Raw genomic sequence first — 18,431 nt, 5'->3', positions numbered from 1 at the left:
TACGCCTAGTTCGTGATATCTGGATCCTGACCTGTCATTTACAAGCAGTCATGGCTGCAAGTTGACCCAATGAGAGACATCTTGCAAACAAACAGGACTTAAAAATGCCAATGGCAGTGACAGATGAGCTCTGGTGCATCTTGTTTGGCAAGTTTAAGATACCCCTGCAGCACAGTGGACAAAATGTGACCTTAGCCACATCACTGCAAAGGCTTAGAGCAAAGGTGCTGCCCTGCACAGGGTAGCTTAAAGTTGAGGTTCACGTCCTTCTGTCAGAAGGGTGGGATAACATTCAATTAAAGGTGCCATAAAGACATTTTGGGGTTGCTACAGTACACGTTGAACTGCTGCAAAAAGCTTTATGTTCTAAGGAAAATCATCCCTAAGAATCACAAAGTAGGCACTTAAAATTAGTAAACATGTTTTACCGTGACCTACCTTCAGCTCTGTGTCCTGGTTCCCTATCCACAGAACAAATAATAATACCATCTGCTATCACAGGGGTGTCATAAAGAAGAATTCATCAGCGTTTGTAGATAAGTCAGTTATTACAGGGGAGAGCATTATAGGAAAGGCTGCAGGAAACCCTCATAATTTATCAATCCAACGTGCTCTATAGTGAATATATATCACCACATCCAGAAAGAAGAGTATTAGAAATGAGGTATAAATGATACACGAGTATCGTCTATTCTCATAATGAATGAGGAAAGGAAAAAAAAACAAAACACATAAGAATATAAAATTAAAGATATACCATAATGCATTTGCATGAGGAAATGGCCTCTATTCTGACACTTCCTAGTTCTTTATGACACAAACTACATGATGTATATTTAATGTGTTTTCTTTTTTAAGGTTGTATCCTTAACAAAGGACAATTGTGAGTAACATTTCTGCATCTTGGTCCTAGGAAATAGCACAGACTAAGAGATTTATACAGCTAAAGAAAGCATGTTTCACAAAAGCACAACGGACAACTGTGAAAGACTCCAGCTTCTATTGTCACCGTGTTATAACTAGGTCAGACTAAATAAAGAAGTTGGTTTAGATTTTAAAGGCTAGCTAAGAACTTAGAATCACAGAATATCCCAAACTGGAAGGGACCCACAAGGATCACTGAGTCCAACTCCTGCCTCCACACAGGACCACCCAAAAATCAACCCATACGTCTGAGAGCATTGTCCAGACACTCCTTGAACTCCTTCAGGCTCGGTGCCATGACCACTGCCCTGGGGACCTGTCCCAGTGCCGACCACCCCCTCTGGGTGCAGACCCTTTCCCTAACCCCCAGCCTGACCCTCCCCTGCCCCAGCTCCATGCCATCCCCTCGGGTCCTGTCGCTGTCCCCAGAGAGCAGAGCTCAGCGCCTGCCCCTCCGCTCCCCTCCCCTCCTGAGGGAGCTGCAGGCCGCCATGAGGCCTCCCCTCAGCCTGCGCTGCTCGGGGCTGAGCAAACCAAGGGACCTCAGGGGCTCCTCAGGCATCGTGCCCTCCAGGCCCTTCACCATCTTTGCAGCCCTTCTTTGGGCACTCTCTTAACAGCTTCATGTCCTTGTTTAATATGAACAAAGGCTAGGTAAGGTTGCCATCTGAGAGATGAGAACCCAGAAAGTAAATTTTTTGACTTTTCGGTTGACAAAGTTAAACAGCAAGCCAGCATAAAGATTGTTAATAGTAATGATATGGCAATAAGGTGCCTAAAGGCCCTGAGTGTGAAAAAAATGCACTTATAATCTAATGGGATCAGGCAAGCTGAAAAAAATAATTATGATAAGCCGGTCTAGATAAAATAAGAATATTCATGAGCTTTTCCAAATAGCTGTCATCTGGAAAAAAAAAAAAAAAAAAAAAAAAAAAAAAGGATGAAGGGATTGGAAGGGATGCAAATAAATAAGCTATATTTGCTTATAGAAAGCAGGAAGATAATAATGTGCCTACATTGTCAGCAAACTGAATCAATATTTTTGCTGTCAGACACATTTAGCCTGCAAGGACAAGGGCTTTCTTAATGCTTTTAATCTACAACAGGAATGGTCTGAAATGCGTTCAGTGTTATAAATGCTAACAGCACTATTTCATTTTTCACAATCAGCTGGGGCAGAAGTCACAACATGACAAATGGAAAATAAAAATCCTCTTGACTCTAATGTACAAAGCATTAAAATGAAGAGCAGATCATCTTAAAAACCAATCCCCGAAGTAGCACATAAATACAAATAAGGATTGGAAAAAGATTCCTCCACCGTAAGCCAGTTTAAAACAATTGTCAGGGGGGTTGATGAGAATGAAATCAGGAAAAAGCCACATGAATCTGCGAACAAAACACAAAACGGTGTGGAGGCTTAACTCCACTGCAACTCCATAATACAGATATTAAAAACCACTGTATGTGGTAGGGCTTTATTTGAACAAAATATTGCACAAACAAAGCGAGGTTGTGGCAACAGGACTACACCTCTAACCATCTGCTCCTAGCAGTCTGGCTGGGCCATGGCGGTGTGCTCCCAGAGCTCCACCTTTACCAAACTGCTTTGGGTTTGGTTTTTCGGTCTCCAGCTGTTGCACAAAGGCAAAGGTCCTTCTGGCAGGCAGGGAGGCTGTCAGAGGTAAGGTGGGGTATATACAATACGGAAGCATCTGCTCTGTATAAAGTCAAGAAGCGTTTAACTATTCAATATGAAGTCAGGAAGCTTTTTACTGCTCAATATTTAGCTTTCAAAACCCCTCTTGCCTTGCCATTGCGCGCAGGTTAGGCTGCCGACCCCAAACTGCCACGAGTGCTCAGCAGCCTCCGGAGGGGGGCCCCTCAGGGGTTTGCACGGACAGATAGGGACAGACGGGGGGGGAGGAAAACCACAAAGGTCTGGCCGAGAGCTGCCCGACCCCAGGGCTGCCCCCACCGCCCGGGGCCTGCGCTAACGAGGCGGCGGCGCTAATTGCCGCGGGCAGCGCTACGGGAGGCACCTGCTGCGCGCTGCAGGCGGCGCCGCCAGCACGGCACGGCCCGGTACAGCTCGGCAGGGCTCGGTACAGCCCGGCAGGGCTCGGTACAGCACAGCACGGCCCGGTACGGCTCAGTACAGCCCGGCCCAGTAGGCGGGGCGGGCAGCGGGCGGTGCCTCCCCGGCGCGGAGCCGGGCCGGCCCTTCCCGTCGCCGCTCGCCGCTGGCCGCCGCCGCAGCATGAGCGGGCCGGGGCTGCCGGGTCCCGGCGGCGGCTCGGGGCTGCCGCCGCTGCCCAAGAGCCTGAGCGGGCTGCTCAACTCCTCCTCCTCCGGCGGCGGCGGCCAGGGCGGGCGCTGGCGGGACCTGGAGCGGCTGTACGCGCAGAAGTCCCGCATCCAGGACGAGCTGAGCGGCGGCGGCCGGGGCTCGCCGCGGCCCCCCAAGCCTCCCAACCTGGACGCGGCGCTGGCCCTGCTCCGCAAGGAGATGGTGAGGGGCGGCGGGGGCAGGGGGGCGGGGGGGAGCCGCGTCGCGGCCTCCGGGAGGCCGAGGCCTGTCTGGGCCAGGGCTCGGCCTCCGGGGCTTTGTCCCCTTCGCTGAGCCCGGGGAGAGGCTTTGTGCCCCCTCCCGAGGGTGCCCGGCTGCGGGGTGCGCGGCGGCGGCCATGGGAGCGGGGCGCCCCCCCCAGCGCTATTGGGGGTTAGCGCCCGTCCCGCCCCGTCCAGGGGCAGCAAGCCCCGGCAGGGCTCTTCTTCGGGCTTTGTTTTGGGTCCGTAGAGCCGTGAGAGAGGCAGAGCTCCTCCTGAACCAGCGATTAAAGGCGGGTTGGGGTGGCTTGTGCCAGGTGCGGCTGCAGTGACTAACAAGCGACGGGCGGTACGCGCCCTGTGCTCCCAAACAAGGCACGGGACGGCTAAAATCTGCCCTTTCCAAGGCCTTTTTATTCCTAACCATGCCAAAAAAAACATGCTTTGAACGTGAGATACTGTTGAGAAACCTTTGTGTAGCTTCAGAAGGATGTGCAGCCTTAGTCTGCCGCCAACAAGTAATTCAGATAAAGTTTTAGACAGCCCTAAAATTGTGCTGGAGCACAGGCAGCACAAGTGGCCGTCCACCCCAGTTTGTTTTTTTCCCTATAGTCTAATAAAGGAACACAAAAATATGATCCTACTCATCATAATCCTACCTGAAAAAGCAAAGGTAGCTCTTATAAAAAGTCTAATTTATTTTTCCTAATGGAAAATCAAACGAGATGCTGGTTAAAGTCATTTGACACCCGCATTCCCCTTTGATACTCAGTTATCCTTGATGATAACTTGATAAAACCCTTCTGAAGAAAAAAAACACTTTGCCTCCAAACACATCAAAGGCGTTCAAGCAACAGTCTCTGCAGTTCCAGGTGTGCTTTTTTGTGGCCCGTACAAATTAGAGAGAGACTCACATCCTAATAGCCCGTCTTTCATCAAGCGGGTAACAGCACGTTATTATTTATGTTGAACGCTCTTCCTCGCACCAGTCAAAGATAGCATTACAACTGGGTAATGAGCTTACCCCAAAAATTCAGCACCAAATGGAGAAGCTATGCATAGCAGCATCTTCCCCTGCAAGATCCTCTGTGTGGGTTTTTTAAGATGGGAAGGTGTTAGATTTAGATGCTTTGCGGGGGGACTGGATCATGAGGAAAAGAGTCGACAGCAGGGGAGTGTGCAGTGGGTTGCCTGGTAGGTGCTGTGAGGAAACCTGAGTCAGAGTCAGCCTGACTGGGATTGAAAACTTCATGCTTGTGCTAGTAAGCCCAGACGTTTCTTTGGGCTTTTGCTACCTTCAAGATTGTACCTGAAAGTTGTGAAGAGCTAGACGCTGTGTTTCTTTCTCAGCAGATCTACTGTTCGTGTTTGAGTTCTTGATGCTGGTGACAGCTATGGGTGTTAAGGCCTGCTAAATTAATTCTGCTGAGCAATGTCTGGCTCTGAGATTAGAGTTAGGTGTAGAATTAATTGTTCTTCACTGGAGTGCTTCACCAAGAAGGAAATTCTCGTGCATTCCTTCGGAGACAAAGATCTTGCATCTGGAATCTCTCTTCTGTCTCCAGGTTGAATTTCCTTGCTCGACCCATTCCCTTTATTCCTAATCCCTCTTTGAAAAATTCCTCACCACAGCCTTGGCCCTCAGCGCTGATGCAAGCTTGCTTAATCTTTCGGATGTTTACAAGTAATAGTTTTAAGCCCAGCTTCACAGAGTTCTTTCTTACCTGAGGTGAGCAGTTTGTTTAGATGGGGCAAGCCAAACCCCTTTAACTGCCAGCCATAAAGGCTGACGTTCAGACTTTATTCTTGGGCAGGTAAACATTCATTAGCTTAACACCTCTGAAGAAATTACCTCAGTAGGACTTGAATAGATGGAGGGGCCTGGATATGGTACAAATACCTCCTTTTCGTTTTCCCTTTTGTAGTCTTTCTTGTTTTGTTTTTGTTTTTGTTTTTTTTTTTTAACAAATTTCTGCCAAAGGGGATTTGCCCAGGTGCTGTTTTCCTCTTGCAGAATACAGGAAGACTCAGAAGACACCACTAAGTGAATTTTGTTTCTTTGCTTACTGCAGACTGTTTGCTTAAACGAGGAGAGAGAAAGCAGGCAGTAGTGTTCTATAAATAAATTTTTAAAAAAATGGAGATGGGGAAGAAGAGCAGTGTTGATCTGAGGGTATTGAAAGGCACATCTGTAATCTGCTGGCCACTAGCATAACATTCCTGAGCTTGCTCCAAGTCTTGGCCTAAAAGGCATGAAAGCATTAATGGTCTGGTTTGTAGGAGACATGATGTCTGGGCTTCCTGGCCTGACCAGGTAATGCACATTGGCTCTGAAAGACACTGTATCCTATCTAAGTTGGAGTGGCATTGTGTGTGATGCTTGTTTTCCCTCTTACCACCTTTAGAAAAAGGAGCTCATAGGATAATTCAGGCTGGTAGGGACCTGAGGAATGCCAGAGAAAGATCTTCATATTAACCCCTTGTGGTTTTCTCATGTGCTGGATGTACTTCTTAGAATTTAAACACGTAAGGAAAGGTTTTGGAGAAGAATTCTCATTCTGTGTAACACGCAACCTGGCTGCGAGGCTGCAGTAAAGGCTAAGTTTTTTCCTCATCTTCAAATACAAATTATAGCAAAAAAAAACATGCAAAACTTTACGAAAATGTGTCTTGGTATAGCCTGTTAGCTTAACACTTCCTATTCTAAAATTTAGGCATAACAGCTGCTTGTTGAAAAACGTTATTTTGGGTAGAGGTTTAAATTTACTGCAAGAGGGAACCTACACTTAATTTGATCTTGCCTGCGTAGGTGAAAATGTCAAAGGAACTCTCTGTTCTGCTGCCACAGAGGGAAACCACTTCAAGTTAAATGACTAGCTTTATTTTACTTTTCATTGTAATGTACACATTTATGCCTGAAATACAGATGCAGACCACAAGGTAACTTCCTTTGCTGTTGCTCCAAGTCTTTAATTAGACCTGGAGCTGATATTTTAGAAATCTGGGGGACACAAAATATTAGGGTCTTCATTACAAAGCAAGCCCGTGTACGTCAAACTCTGGGAGTACCAAAAGGACTCTTGAGTAGCACACAAAGACACACGTCACTGCTTGCAAACCTGCCGAGTGTTTTTATCTGATTCAGCTTTAGTGTTGCTGCCTTCAAGTGGCGTGCTGTATTGTGTTAGACAGTGAGCCTTGTCGAGGCAAACACGTCAGCTGCCTGTGTATGTCAGTATAGAAAAGAAAACTGAGTAGAGAGAGACCTCACCATGAAGTGGGACACTCGTCAGAGCTGCATTTGCAAATCTTTATCCAGGCAGTTTTAAACAAAAGCAGATAGACGTATGAAAGATACGTCTGTACGTGGTGTGGTGGTACTGGAAAAGTGTGTCTTTGGCATTGTTGCAGTAAAAGCATTATGCTGCCAATGAAATTGAACTTGTAATAATGGTGTTTTTTTGGTTGGTTTTTGTTTTTCTTTCTCTCCTGCTCCTCTCCCATCAGGTTGGCCTTCGGCAGCTAGATATGTCGTTACTGTGTCAGCTCTACTCCCTCTATGAGTCCATTCAAGAATACAAAGGTGCCTGCCAAGCTGACTCTAACGCAGACTGCACGTATGCTATGGAAAATGGCTTTTTTGATGAAGAGGAGGAATACTTCTAGAAAGAAGACTAATCTCCAGGCTGGCCTAGGTTCCTTTGTCCTTCTCTCCCTGTACTACACATCACGAAGAATGACTGGAATCTCTACGGATCTCTCTTCCTGAGGAGGAACACCCAGCTACCCCAACTGGTGTTAAATTCACTTATTTTAACAGGCTGTCAGTACAAGTTACTCATGCAAATACCACTTGAGCAAAGTGCTGTACTATAACTTTTGAAGAGTTCTCAAGCATGTTTGACAAGAGTTTTCAGTTTAATTTGCAAGGTGGGTGTTTTCAACTTACGAATATCGGTAGCTTATAACTGGAATTTTGACCATAGAAGACAGCAGTGACTTCCTGAGTTGTAATAACTCCTTAAGGGGGGGGAGGGAAGCCTCCGCTGTGGTGTAAATAGCTGTGATTTATTTCTTTTTTTTTTTGTCAACAGTATTGATAAATGCATTTTGAACAGGTATCTGGATGCACTCACATCCTCAGCTCTGTTAAGCTAGTTCTGCTCTTATCAGCTGCATCCAGTTTTGTACTGGGTGGATTGTTTACACAGTTTAATTTTTTTCTTCTTAAGCTAATTTTGACTTTTCCTTATACCGAGCTTACAAGCTGTACGTGTGACAGTGAATGCTATCAGCAGTTTTTTTTCCTGTTGATCTAATTCACTTTCTTGGTACTGCCACTTGGCATTAACTTTTATACTATTGTCTGGATTTCTCGCATAAACACAGTTCTTTGACCTGCTAAACTCTGTTCTCAAATGGTTTGCTTAGCTTTTGCTACACTGGGTAGTAAAAGCACCGACTCAAACATAGTTTGTCTGCCACTGTGTGGCTTGGAAATAACGTGAACTCTTGTGCAAGTGTTCTCGATCATATGAAGAATAAGGAAACCTCTCATATGACAAAATGGGACAAATTGCAATATTTTATACTGGGTGAACTTTGTTTCTGTAAGGTAGACTACAGCTCTTTTTAAAAATGCAGAATAAGTATTTTGAGCACATACTTTGCATACGTTAAAACTTTTTATACTAACTTGTTCTTTGAAGTATAACTTATTTTTGTTTTCAGAACTTACTAAAGCACTCAGTTGTGTTTTTTTTTTTAATTTCGTAGTGTGTATCTGTAATGCTTCATTAGCTTGGAATATATGAGTTGCCACAATTTTGCTCTTCCCCCAACTCTGTTTTAAATAAAATCAGCTCCCAAAGCGATTTTTTTCATTTCTAACCTTCATTTTAAAGATTGCTGTAAATCACAGTGCCTGAATCTTGACACAAGCTAATAATTAAGGGCTTTAATCTCAAAGGGTTTTTGCATGGTTTATGTCTGGCATGCATACAGTTTACAGAAAGAATTGGAGACAAATTCTGGGGTAGCTCCTCTCTTAGTTTTCAGCAAATGCTAGGATGTTGCAGTGATAAAAGCAAAGAGACTTCCAGGGTGGAGTTTTTGTGTATTCTCTCTAAAACTGGCTTCTTTTAGTAGAAATTAATGGCCACAAGAGTAAAGACTGTGTTGTAATTGTGTATGTGCTTAAGCTCTTAAACTAGTCTGTGAAAATGGTTGGATTTTTTTGTTGTTGTTAATTCTGGTCTAATTACTTCACTCACAAAACTAAAATGAAAAGGCAAACACAAATAATCCAAATGGCTACATTTAAAATGTGTGTGCATACACAGACACACAAGCGTACAACTTCATGCTTTGACCTAGGAATGTATCCGTTTTGAATATAATTTGCTGTGCTTTTGGTATTTATATGAGGCTTTTTCTAGTCTGTTGAAATACTGCTATTTTCTTGCTCTTTCCAAAAAAAAAAAAAAAAAATAAAAGCATGATGCTTAGCATAACATTTTAATGTCGTGTGCATTTTAATTTATTATTTAAATCTGAACTGTTGTTGTCTGCTCCCTGCTTCCCACAAAAAACAAAACAGCCTATCACTAGTCATGACCTCTGCAGTGAAGCAAGCTGTTTTTAAATTAGAATGGAAAAGGTTCTGTCTGTCTGTATTTGGAGTGGGAATTTCCTACTTCTGTTTTGTGTTTTACTTACTTTGAATTAAGCATAGGAAATCTGTCTCCACAAGAATTAAAAATGATTTACAAATCCATACACAGTGCAATTCATGAGCAGTCCCACTGCTGAGAATGGTCTTGAGAGAAATTCACAGTATTTTTTTTTCTTGTATAAATGAAACTTTAGATTGTCAAGGTAAATAAATGTTTTTTAATTTTATTTATTTTATTTTTAATGCCTCATGCTTGTGAGGTAGGGAATGTGGAATGTTTGGCTGATATTCACTGTATTAAGAGAAGCATAGAAGTCTGAAGGCTTTATTCCACAACATTATTTACACTGGAAAAAGGGTGGATTATTCCAACTTGTTAAGTTTTCAGCACCTTCTTCCTTTTAAGACTACCTTACATGGGAGAGAAGTCATGGTTTGTGTTCTGAAGCCAAATTCAAACACAGTGGAGACTGGCTAGCTAGTGAAAAGTTTTGAAAACAATAAATTTAAGTCAGTAAACAATTGTTGCGGAGTCATATTTCTCTGCCTGGTGTTTTGGCTGCTGAGCTGCATCTCTTCACCACATTATAACAACATGAGGTAGGGAAATTGATTTGAGAGACAGATGCTTGGTGGGAAAATACAGCTTAAATACTGAGTAATGGTTACATGCAGCTCCGAGTCAGAGTTTAGTTATGTGCATGATAGAATAAGCTGTGTTACTACAAATGCTTGCTGCTCTCAGTCCAAAACACGTACCGGTAATAACACTTCCCATTTTCCCTCTGCAATTCCACTTTAAATTACATACAACCTTTTAAGGATATAACACAAGAAACTCTTGAAACTTTTTCTGTATTGCTGGACTCTAATACCTTTATAGTTTTCTTCCTTTCTTTGTCAGGAAGTATGAATGAAGCTGGAACCAACGCAGTTGATTTAATTTGTTTTCTGTAAAGACTCTATGGCCTTATTAGCAGTTGGTTTATTCTAGAAAAGGGCTGAGTCCACAGCTAGTATACCACTGCAGTAGTAAAATGGGGACAGCTTCTGTTTAAGCAAGGAAAATGAATTATATGTTGCTGAGTACTTACTGAAGGAGTCCAGAACTGACTCACAGTGGTATCTCCCTTCCAGTAAAGTGAATGAGTGTTAATGTTTAGTCAACTACACAATCATGGAGCGTACAACATACCTCTTGATTCTTCTGTCTCCTTCCTTCAGCACAGCTGTGTGTCTGCCTCACTGTGCCCGTAACATGGTACGAGCATGCTCTCCCACCAGACTAAGCTGTGCTGCATGCAGGAATCGTGGTGAGAGGAAGGGCGCTGGGTCTGTGGGGCAGATGGGAGACCTCGGCCAAAGGAAGGCTTCACAGATGTTTCTGAGCACATAAGAGAAGTAGCTAATGCAGGGAAGATTCTTCTGTTTCAGACTGTTCAGATACATGGCTTTGTACCATGTGAATACCATGCCACTGGCAGTCCCACACAGCACAGTCAGCTTAGCCAACACGGCGTTAAGAGATGGAAAAGACAGGCTTTCAAGAAAATAGGGACAATTTCCTGCTGCTCAGAGATGGAAAACTTAGTGAAGTGGTTAAAAAGGTAATTGTAACCATCCCTTAACCACCACTGGTAATCTACCATCGTTAAGTCTTCACTAGTCATTTTCCAGCACGCCTACCAGTGGAGTACAGTGGTTAGAAATAGGGAGTTACTAGGTCTGTGCTAGCTGTTTGAAGGCTTTTGAACAACATGCATTCATTTTATTGCTGTGACAACTGCAGAGTCATACCAGTTGTAATTAAATCACAGTCTAGTTGTTTTGAAATGCTCTGAGTCTGCAAAGAGAGAAAAATCTTTTCAGAAGATGTGCTCTGCTCAGCAACGCAAGCGTCATACAAAAATAGATGGATGATGCTCTAACAGCATTAAGGGATGGGCGTTTAGGTCTAGCTTCAAGTCCTGGTGGGTTCACCATCAGTCCTGTTGATTTTGATGGGATGGAATTGGAAGCGACGATCTCTTCCTGAAATCAGAACTGCAGCTCAGCATCGTTTGTTTCCACAACTGAAAGAGCTGCATGGTATCTCCAACCACCTGTGCTAACATACAAGAGGTATTCAAATAAACAGCCCAAGTATTTTCAAAGGTGCTACATTGTAATGCATCAAAACTTGCCATAGATGATCATTCCATTAACTTGTAAAAAAGAAAAAAATAAAGTGTTCACAGAAGTTTTCCAATAAAGGCGGAACAAAGTCGCACTCTCTGTTTACAGATAGCTTGGACTCATCTTTCAGGTGCTTTCTAAAGCTGAGTTCTTAATACAAAAGTAATCCAAAATCTAGTATAGTCATGAAATCAAAAGATGGGAAGAATGATTATCCAAAATTACTATTTTTGCAAATAATACTTAAGTTCCTAATTATAGTTAACCAAACTGTCTTAGATGGTCTTCTAAAATATGTTGATTTTTAAAAAATTGTTTATATTTCGTTGTAAAGAATTCGGTTTGCAAATTTGTAAATGTAACAAAGAGAATGGCAAAACTCCCAGAATCTCTATAAAAAGTTAACAATTAATCCACTCAGTGTCTATTTAGTTACTGAAGGCTTTGCTGTGCATTTAGTCTACTTCCTCAGGGAACACAGCTTATGTAATGACTCTGTCCCTGCATTTTACGTCATTTTTATTTTATTTTTTATTGCTAATAAACTAAATCTGACTGGATAAAATTTGCAAAGTTGCTCTCTTTCTAGAAACTGTAAAAATTAGCAGCTGGTAGAGGAGAGAGGCTTGCTGGTGCTTCGGCTGCCAGAATCACAGGTAAAACTCACCTTTTCCTTTCTTTATGGTCACCAGCAGCCAAAAAGCAAAAGCTCTACAGCAGCCTCCGTGCCTGCTGTGTCTTCCCTAGTTTTGCCTGCCAGGCAAAATAAATGTAGGTGGTGTGGGAAGGAGGCGAGAGACTTCAGTGCGTCTGTTAGCGTGGGTGAGAACTGGGTATGTTGCACGGGGGAAGAGGCTTAGGGGAGAACTCAGATATTGCCTTTTGGACTAAATGGGGTGTTGGGAGGTGTGAGTGTTGTGGTGAAGAATACGAGTGCTTTCAGAGGACAGAGGTAAGTTCAGTTTGGAAGGAGATGCCGAGTACCCAGGACACAAGTTGTTGAAGGTCCCGTGTTTCACTAGCTCTGCTGCTCGCAGCTTGAGGGATGTTTCATTGTTTTCCAAAAGACTTTAAAATCTGGGTATGCACTACTTGCTTGTCATGGATTTCTAACGTCAAAGTCATTTGTTGCAGATGCATAGATTTGCGTAACTGGAAAGAATGCATTTTACTTGCCTTGCTGTCTAACTAAAACCATTAATTGTCTTTAAGGAGTTAGATTGCTCTGAGGGCAAGGGGAACTAATTTCCCCGATCTGTCATTCAGCTGACTGCTGGTGACAAGTATGAAATGGGTGGATTCATAGGTGTGTACCTGCCAAAGGGATTCCTACCAACAGGTATGTTTTCTTGTCCAATGTGCAGCTTTGTGTCTTTGAGCCATTCCGAAAGAATTTACTCCTGTTTTCTTGACGTCTGCCTGCAGAGAACACATCACCACAGCAGTTTCAGGTTCATATTCCTTTTCATATAGTACGTACACTTTCTGAGAAAACAACTCCTCATGTGTATATTTTCTGTCCATTATATTTGTTGGTTTATTTGAATCTTGTAAATTTAACTCTAGACAACACTGCGTGACCTCAAGAAATAACTATTTTATTTTATATATATATGCATACGTATGAACTACAGCTCTGTCTTATTTACAAAGCCATCTTTACATTAATTTGAACATTTTTTGGTGAGTTTTAATGCTCCATGTGCTATGCTAAGTGGTAAAGCTTCCTAACAAGCTGTTCCAACTGGCTTCCTAGCTACTGTAACCCTGTAATCAGCTCTGCAAACGCGTAGGGTCTGTTGCAAAGGGCTGGCTTCTTTGGTATTCCGAGGTTGAAAGAATCTGTGAAATCTGTACACATGGTTTGCATGCAGTGATAAGTTATCCCCAGATCAGATTGTCTGGAAGAGCAGACATGGCCCACAATGTATATTTGCTTAAGGGCAGATGTAATAGATTAGAACTGTAGGTGAGTCTCGATTTGTGCTGGACTGGCGCCTGCAACTTGCAGGGCAATTAAACTTCATAAGAAAGTGATGGTTTCATAAGAAAGGAGTTCTCACTTCAGATCACCAGCAGTAAATTTGGCTGTTTGTGTTTAAATGACAGGGTTATTTTGGAGGGGATGAATATTCACTGCACAAGTCTGTTGCTCTGACTTTTTTGGCTTCCTTTCATCCTTCCTATTCAGGAAAATTCATTAGATGAATGTGGAAACAACCAACATTGAGTAATCGAGCCCACATCTGATTTCAGAGGAATGTGCTGTTAGCAATAGAATTTACATTTTTCAGATAAGGCTGGTATGTAATTTAAAGAGACAAAACCTTTTGAAATACACGGGTGTGTGACTGCTTCAACTCTTCACTGAACTTTTGCCATGGTTTTAAATGCATTGATGCTGCAGCAGTATTAAGATAATGTCTTTAAGATAACATAATTTTTTGAGATTTCCTCAATTTAAAGTGAGAGGAGAAATCACCTGCAAGTTGTGGATTATTACAATTTTATAGATGCAACCAGAGCAGACTCCGTAGGTTGCTGTTTGGAAGTGTAAGGGTGTAGAGTTTGGCTGGGTGCCAAACCGCTGCCTTAAATTGGTGCTAGCAGAAGTATTTCAGTTGTTCTCGCAGCGCCAAACACTCTCTCCTTCAGAAATCACAAGCATTTCTTCCATGGGTCAGAAACTTCCCTGTGATTATCTGGCTAGACACATGAGTAATAGTTTGAGAGCTCATTTTGGCTCAGGATACCAAGCACTGTCACAAACAATAAAGGTGCCTGTCTGCGTCCTGGTAGCTATTGCTTAAACTGTTCTGACTCGTCAAACAGCACAACCTCTTAAATCATTTACAAAAGGGCAACATAGTAAGGTCATTACCTCACTTACAGAAGCACCTGTACCACGCAGACAGTAAATTTTGTTATTTATTTTTTCCTCTAACCTCAACCCTTTACGGTGTCTTCAGTTAACTCAATCCGGAATTTAAGAAGGTACTGTAGCACCAATTATTTGTACTGAAAGCCCCCAGAGCCTACAATTTCATTCTGGTTGCTTAAGATATTGGAAAGTTCAAGCATTGCATACAGGCGTGAATTACTAAGAAATGAGGCAACGTTCTCTATAGAAGTACAAGCTTAAACAGGACCACATGTGTCACTTGTATTACTACTAAATACCATCATAGGCTGCTCATACACGTATCATGGAATAAAATTATTTTTTTCTGTGTTGCATTGCACAAAAAGTAAACTACCTAAAGATTTAAACACTTGTTTGGTATAGGGGAAGGACATTTTATCAGAATGAGCTGAGAGAGAAATAGTACATTGTTAGGATGAAAATTCATTTCTCATAGTACAAACATACCCAAATCCTGTTATCACTTGTTACCTTTCTGTGTTTTGAACACGGCACATCCATATTCTAAGGGTCTTGATATTCCTTTGTTCTTCTCTTTATTATTGTACAAATCATGCAGATTCTTTGCTGATATCTTCCAATTACCCTTGCTTTTTCTGACTGACTTAGCCACACTGCTCAAGTTGGCGAAGGATTTCCATAAATACATTCAATCACACCATATATTATTCCTGCAGAGAGAAACAGAATATGTAGCACCTATTCAGTATATCATTTATACCTTTCTTTCTGGGCATTTTTAGCGGAGGAAAGACATTTATGAACAAAGCTCTAGTGTATTTTGGGGACAGTCGTTGCGCTTGCATAAAGGATTAAAATTTAATGATAAATGAGTGAGGTAGAAATTTGTGGTAATCTCTAGGGGGGAAAGGAATTCTCCTATCTGTTTTATGCATTTCTTTTATCTTGCCTCATGTTCTTTTCTGTAGGATTTGCTTGAGGTCTGAGTTTTCATATGTAAATAGATTTGTCTTGTCTTTAGTGCTTTATATGATTATACAATGGGACTTTTTTTCCCTGTGCCACTTATCACTAGCCAGTCATTCAGAAAGTCCTTTCTGTTTCTGTTGCAAATGGAGAATTGTTCTAGTGTTTCAATATAACTTCTCACAGAGAATAAAACTCTTTTCTATGCCTTTAAATGCAGGTGTGGAGAGACAAAATATGTCAATCAGCATTAGAGAAGCCAAGCATATCTCGCTATTACTGCATACGCTACTTTGTAAGAGTCTGTTTAAAACTGTGCTGACTGTAGAAATTCAGATGACAACTTATTTTACAAATTAAATGGGTGTTTGTACAGATGCATTTATTATTCAAGAACAGAGATCTCAATTCACCCATTCTTTCATTGCCTTCTGAATTAAATACTTGAGTTTGCAGGCAGCGATCATATTTTTGTTTAAACTTAACTGTGTGTAAGCCAATGTGTTAGTCCCGATGAGAAGTCTGTAGTAGATTTGAAGAGGTACAGACTGCCTTATTTAAAGTCCTTTACACTTTGCAGTTCTACAGCTAAGGAATCTGATGGATTTTAATGTACCTGGCTCAGCAAGGCTGTTGCAGGGGGCAGCAGAGTTTTTGAAGCATGCAACCAGGAGAATAAAAATAGAGGATGCTGCATAGCTAAGAGATCAAGCCACCATCTTCACAATAAGTAAGTCCAGGTTTAAAAGCTGAAGAACAACAGGACATCAAACTGTTGCTGCACATAGCAAAATCCAGCAGGTCTCTTAATTTAGGAAAGACAGCTGAACTTTGGCTCCTCTGAGGCAGGATCTCCGGCTGCCAGCCAAAACATCTGTCCAGAGTGCCAGTCCAGCCTCATGGCTGGATGAAGGACCAGATGATCTCTGAGTTCACTTTTAGCCCTATCTGATTCTGTGAAAACAGATCTCTTCCCTCCCTGACAGTGGCAGAGCCAGCTGCCAGCTCAGGACAAAGAGCCAAGTGCTCAGGAACAGCTGTTGCGAGGAGTTTAGAGGAGCCAGCACTTTTCTGTATAATGGCATGAAATTGCAGATGGCTATCTTCCACGCAGCCTTTAGAAAGAGGAAGGATCTGTGCATGAGAACTTCCTGTTTTGCTGTCCTCTATCAGGACATAATGTAGAGGATTAAAAAACCTCTCTGAACTTCCTATCAAAGAGCTCCTGCAGCTGAATTAGATTAGCATCACCATGACGGCATTTTTTTAAAATGAAAACAGATGAGTAACAGTGAGAAGGCAGAACTGATCTATATACATTTTTCATGCTGCTTTATCAGGGACTTTTTTCTTAATGATACAATCTGTTATTGTTGCATAGTCAAACTGTTGTGAGGATAAGGTGCCTTCCTCCCAGGTGGCATTTTCTTTCCATGAAGAACCTTCACATGGTGCAGCTGAGGTCATATCTGCAAGGTGGCATAGATAGAAGTTACACAATTTAATACTAAGGCAGAAAATGCACAGGCTGTAAGAAGATGATCGATGGACCTTCCCTATCTCTCTTTGTGTATACGTGCACACATATGATTTAGATAAATTCCACAGTTCAATTGAGTAGGAAAGTTTTTTTTGGGAAAAAAAAATAAAATCTTAAAATGGAAGCAGTATAAAACAAAATTTGAACAGAATTGAGTTTTCATTAAAACTAGTCTCTTCATGTGCTTATGTAAGGAAATGTATATGTAAGGAACCATTGCATTCATTCCTAGCAAAAATCATTTGTTTTTCCCTAGCAAAGATTTTGACTTATCTGTCTGCCCTTTCTGAACAAATACTTCAATGATCAGCACTGTCTTACTGTCATATTGCTCTCTCCCAGGACAGAATGAGTAAGAGATGGGTTATGGTTTCCTAGCTGTGCAACTCGCCTGTCTCTTCCACACTGCAAAGAAGAATTGTCCTCAGAGAAACAGAGATCTTTGATGCTGAAAAAGATGATAAGGAGTGTACTCAAATTGATATATTTACTTTTGCTCTCAATCCTGCAAAGTCCAAACCATTTTTCCTGATTCTGGTATGTGGCACTTCATTATGCAGTGTGTGCTCTCTTCTTCCTAGTTATTATTACATTATTGTTGGCTTTTGATTTCTGTTGATCAAAAGAATGCTGTACTTGTACAGAGAGAAAGAGATGCTATCTCTGCTGTAGCCAAGACATGATACACCTGTGGCTTTGAAGGTAAGAACCAAACCCTTGCACTGAAAGTGAAGTGAGAGACCAAAGAAGGGATCAAAGTTTGGGAGTGATGCAGGAATGACAGCATCAGATGGGCTACAGGCATGTGGGGCAGGAAATCACTGTAAAGGTAATAACCATGGCTGCTTACAAGCAGGGAATTAGCAGTCCTAAGAAGAAAATGCAAGGTGAGTACAAGTGCTTCTGTGTTGACATTTTGCTTTCTTGTATAAATTTGTGCAATGTTAATGGAGTCATTTACTGAAAAGATATTAGTAATTACGAATATGTTTTTCAAAAAAACATTTTTATGAAAGACATACCTGTGCTTTCTACCTCAAAGTCTCATACTGTCAAATAAAACAGGATACCTAAATTCTCCTTTCAGATAGCTGAAAGTAAGATCAGTTAAGGTGCCAGCTCCCACCCCTCCAATTTTCTTAACTAATTTCAGTTTTATTTTGGCACACGTAGCAGCTGTAATAACTTAAAATTCACGATAAGGGATTCATGATTTGCTGTATATACCCCTAAAAGTCTACAGATATTTATGTTATAGAACTGTAGGCCAGCAAGGGTCAGAATTAAAACTTCCCTTGACATAACAAAGAAGAATTCTTTAAACACATCAACTTTGATATTCACATTCTCTGCCCCCTGGCATCTCTGTTTCCATGTCTGACATACATGGTGTTGACTGCAGCTGAGAGGACTTAATGCTTTTCATCTTTTTAAGCAGACATCAACAAATTAATCCTCTCCCAAATCCTGTGGTGGTGGAGGTACAGTCATTTCATGGAGATATGTACATGACTTGCTCAAGGTCACAGCAGCACTGTCTCATATCCAGAATGAGGATACAGACCCCTACTGTTGTGCTCAGATAGCTGTGCCATGCACTTCTGTGCATATTATGGACAATTCTTTTGCCTAAAAATGTATTCAGAATTACAGTTGCAGATTATAAAAAAATTATGGGAGGCATCTGGATTTATTTCTCCAGCAGCCAGCATATATAC

General features: G+C 41.9%; 1 protein-coding gene and 1 long non-coding RNA gene across 2 annotated transcripts; one reads left to right on the top strand and one right to left on the bottom strand.

The window, feature by feature from the left end:
* The first annotated feature begins 3,144 nt into the window (after window positions 1-3,144).
* Window positions 3,145-8,989, top strand: FAM89A (family with sequence similarity 89 member A). Its single transcript, XM_084515774.1, has 2 exons — window positions 3,145-3,436; window positions 6,982-8,989. Exons 1-2 carry the CDS (start codon window positions 3,185-3,187, stop codon window positions 7,138-7,140), a joined length of 411 nt encoding a protein of 136 aa, XP_084371900.1. The 5' UTR covers window positions 3,145-3,184; the 3' UTR covers window positions 7,141-8,989.
* On the bottom strand, window positions 8,221-16,746 carry LOC311435124. Its single transcript, XR_014691948.1, has 3 exons — window positions 14,718-16,746; window positions 12,638-12,742; window positions 8,221-11,250 (listed from the first exon to the last, which is right to left on the bottom strand). It is a non-coding gene; the product is annotated as an uncharacterized lncRNA (long non-coding RNA).
* Window positions 16,747-18,431: the final 1,685 nt, after the last annotated feature.

This window comes from Aythya ferina (genome assembly GCF_964211825.1).
Source record: "Aythya ferina genome assembly, chromosome: 3".
Taxonomy (NCBI): domain Eukaryota; kingdom Metazoa; phylum Chordata; class Aves; order Anseriformes; family Anatidae; genus Aythya; species Aythya ferina.
The sequence above is the reverse complement of the archived record's forward strand: the minus strand, read 5'-3'. Positions and strand labels throughout refer to the sequence as shown.

What these genes read in the sequence shown, in the direction of transcription:
- FAM89A (XM_084515774.1), top strand. Translation starts at nt 3,185, where the DNA reads ATGAGCGGGCCGGGGCTGCCGGGTCCCGGCGGCGGCTCGGGGCTGCCG. An exon ending in CCCTGCTCCGCAAGGAGATG is followed by an intron (nt 3,437 to 6,981) that starts GTGAGGGGCGGC and finishes CTCTCCCATCAG; the next exon opens with GTTGGCCTTCGGCAGCTAGA.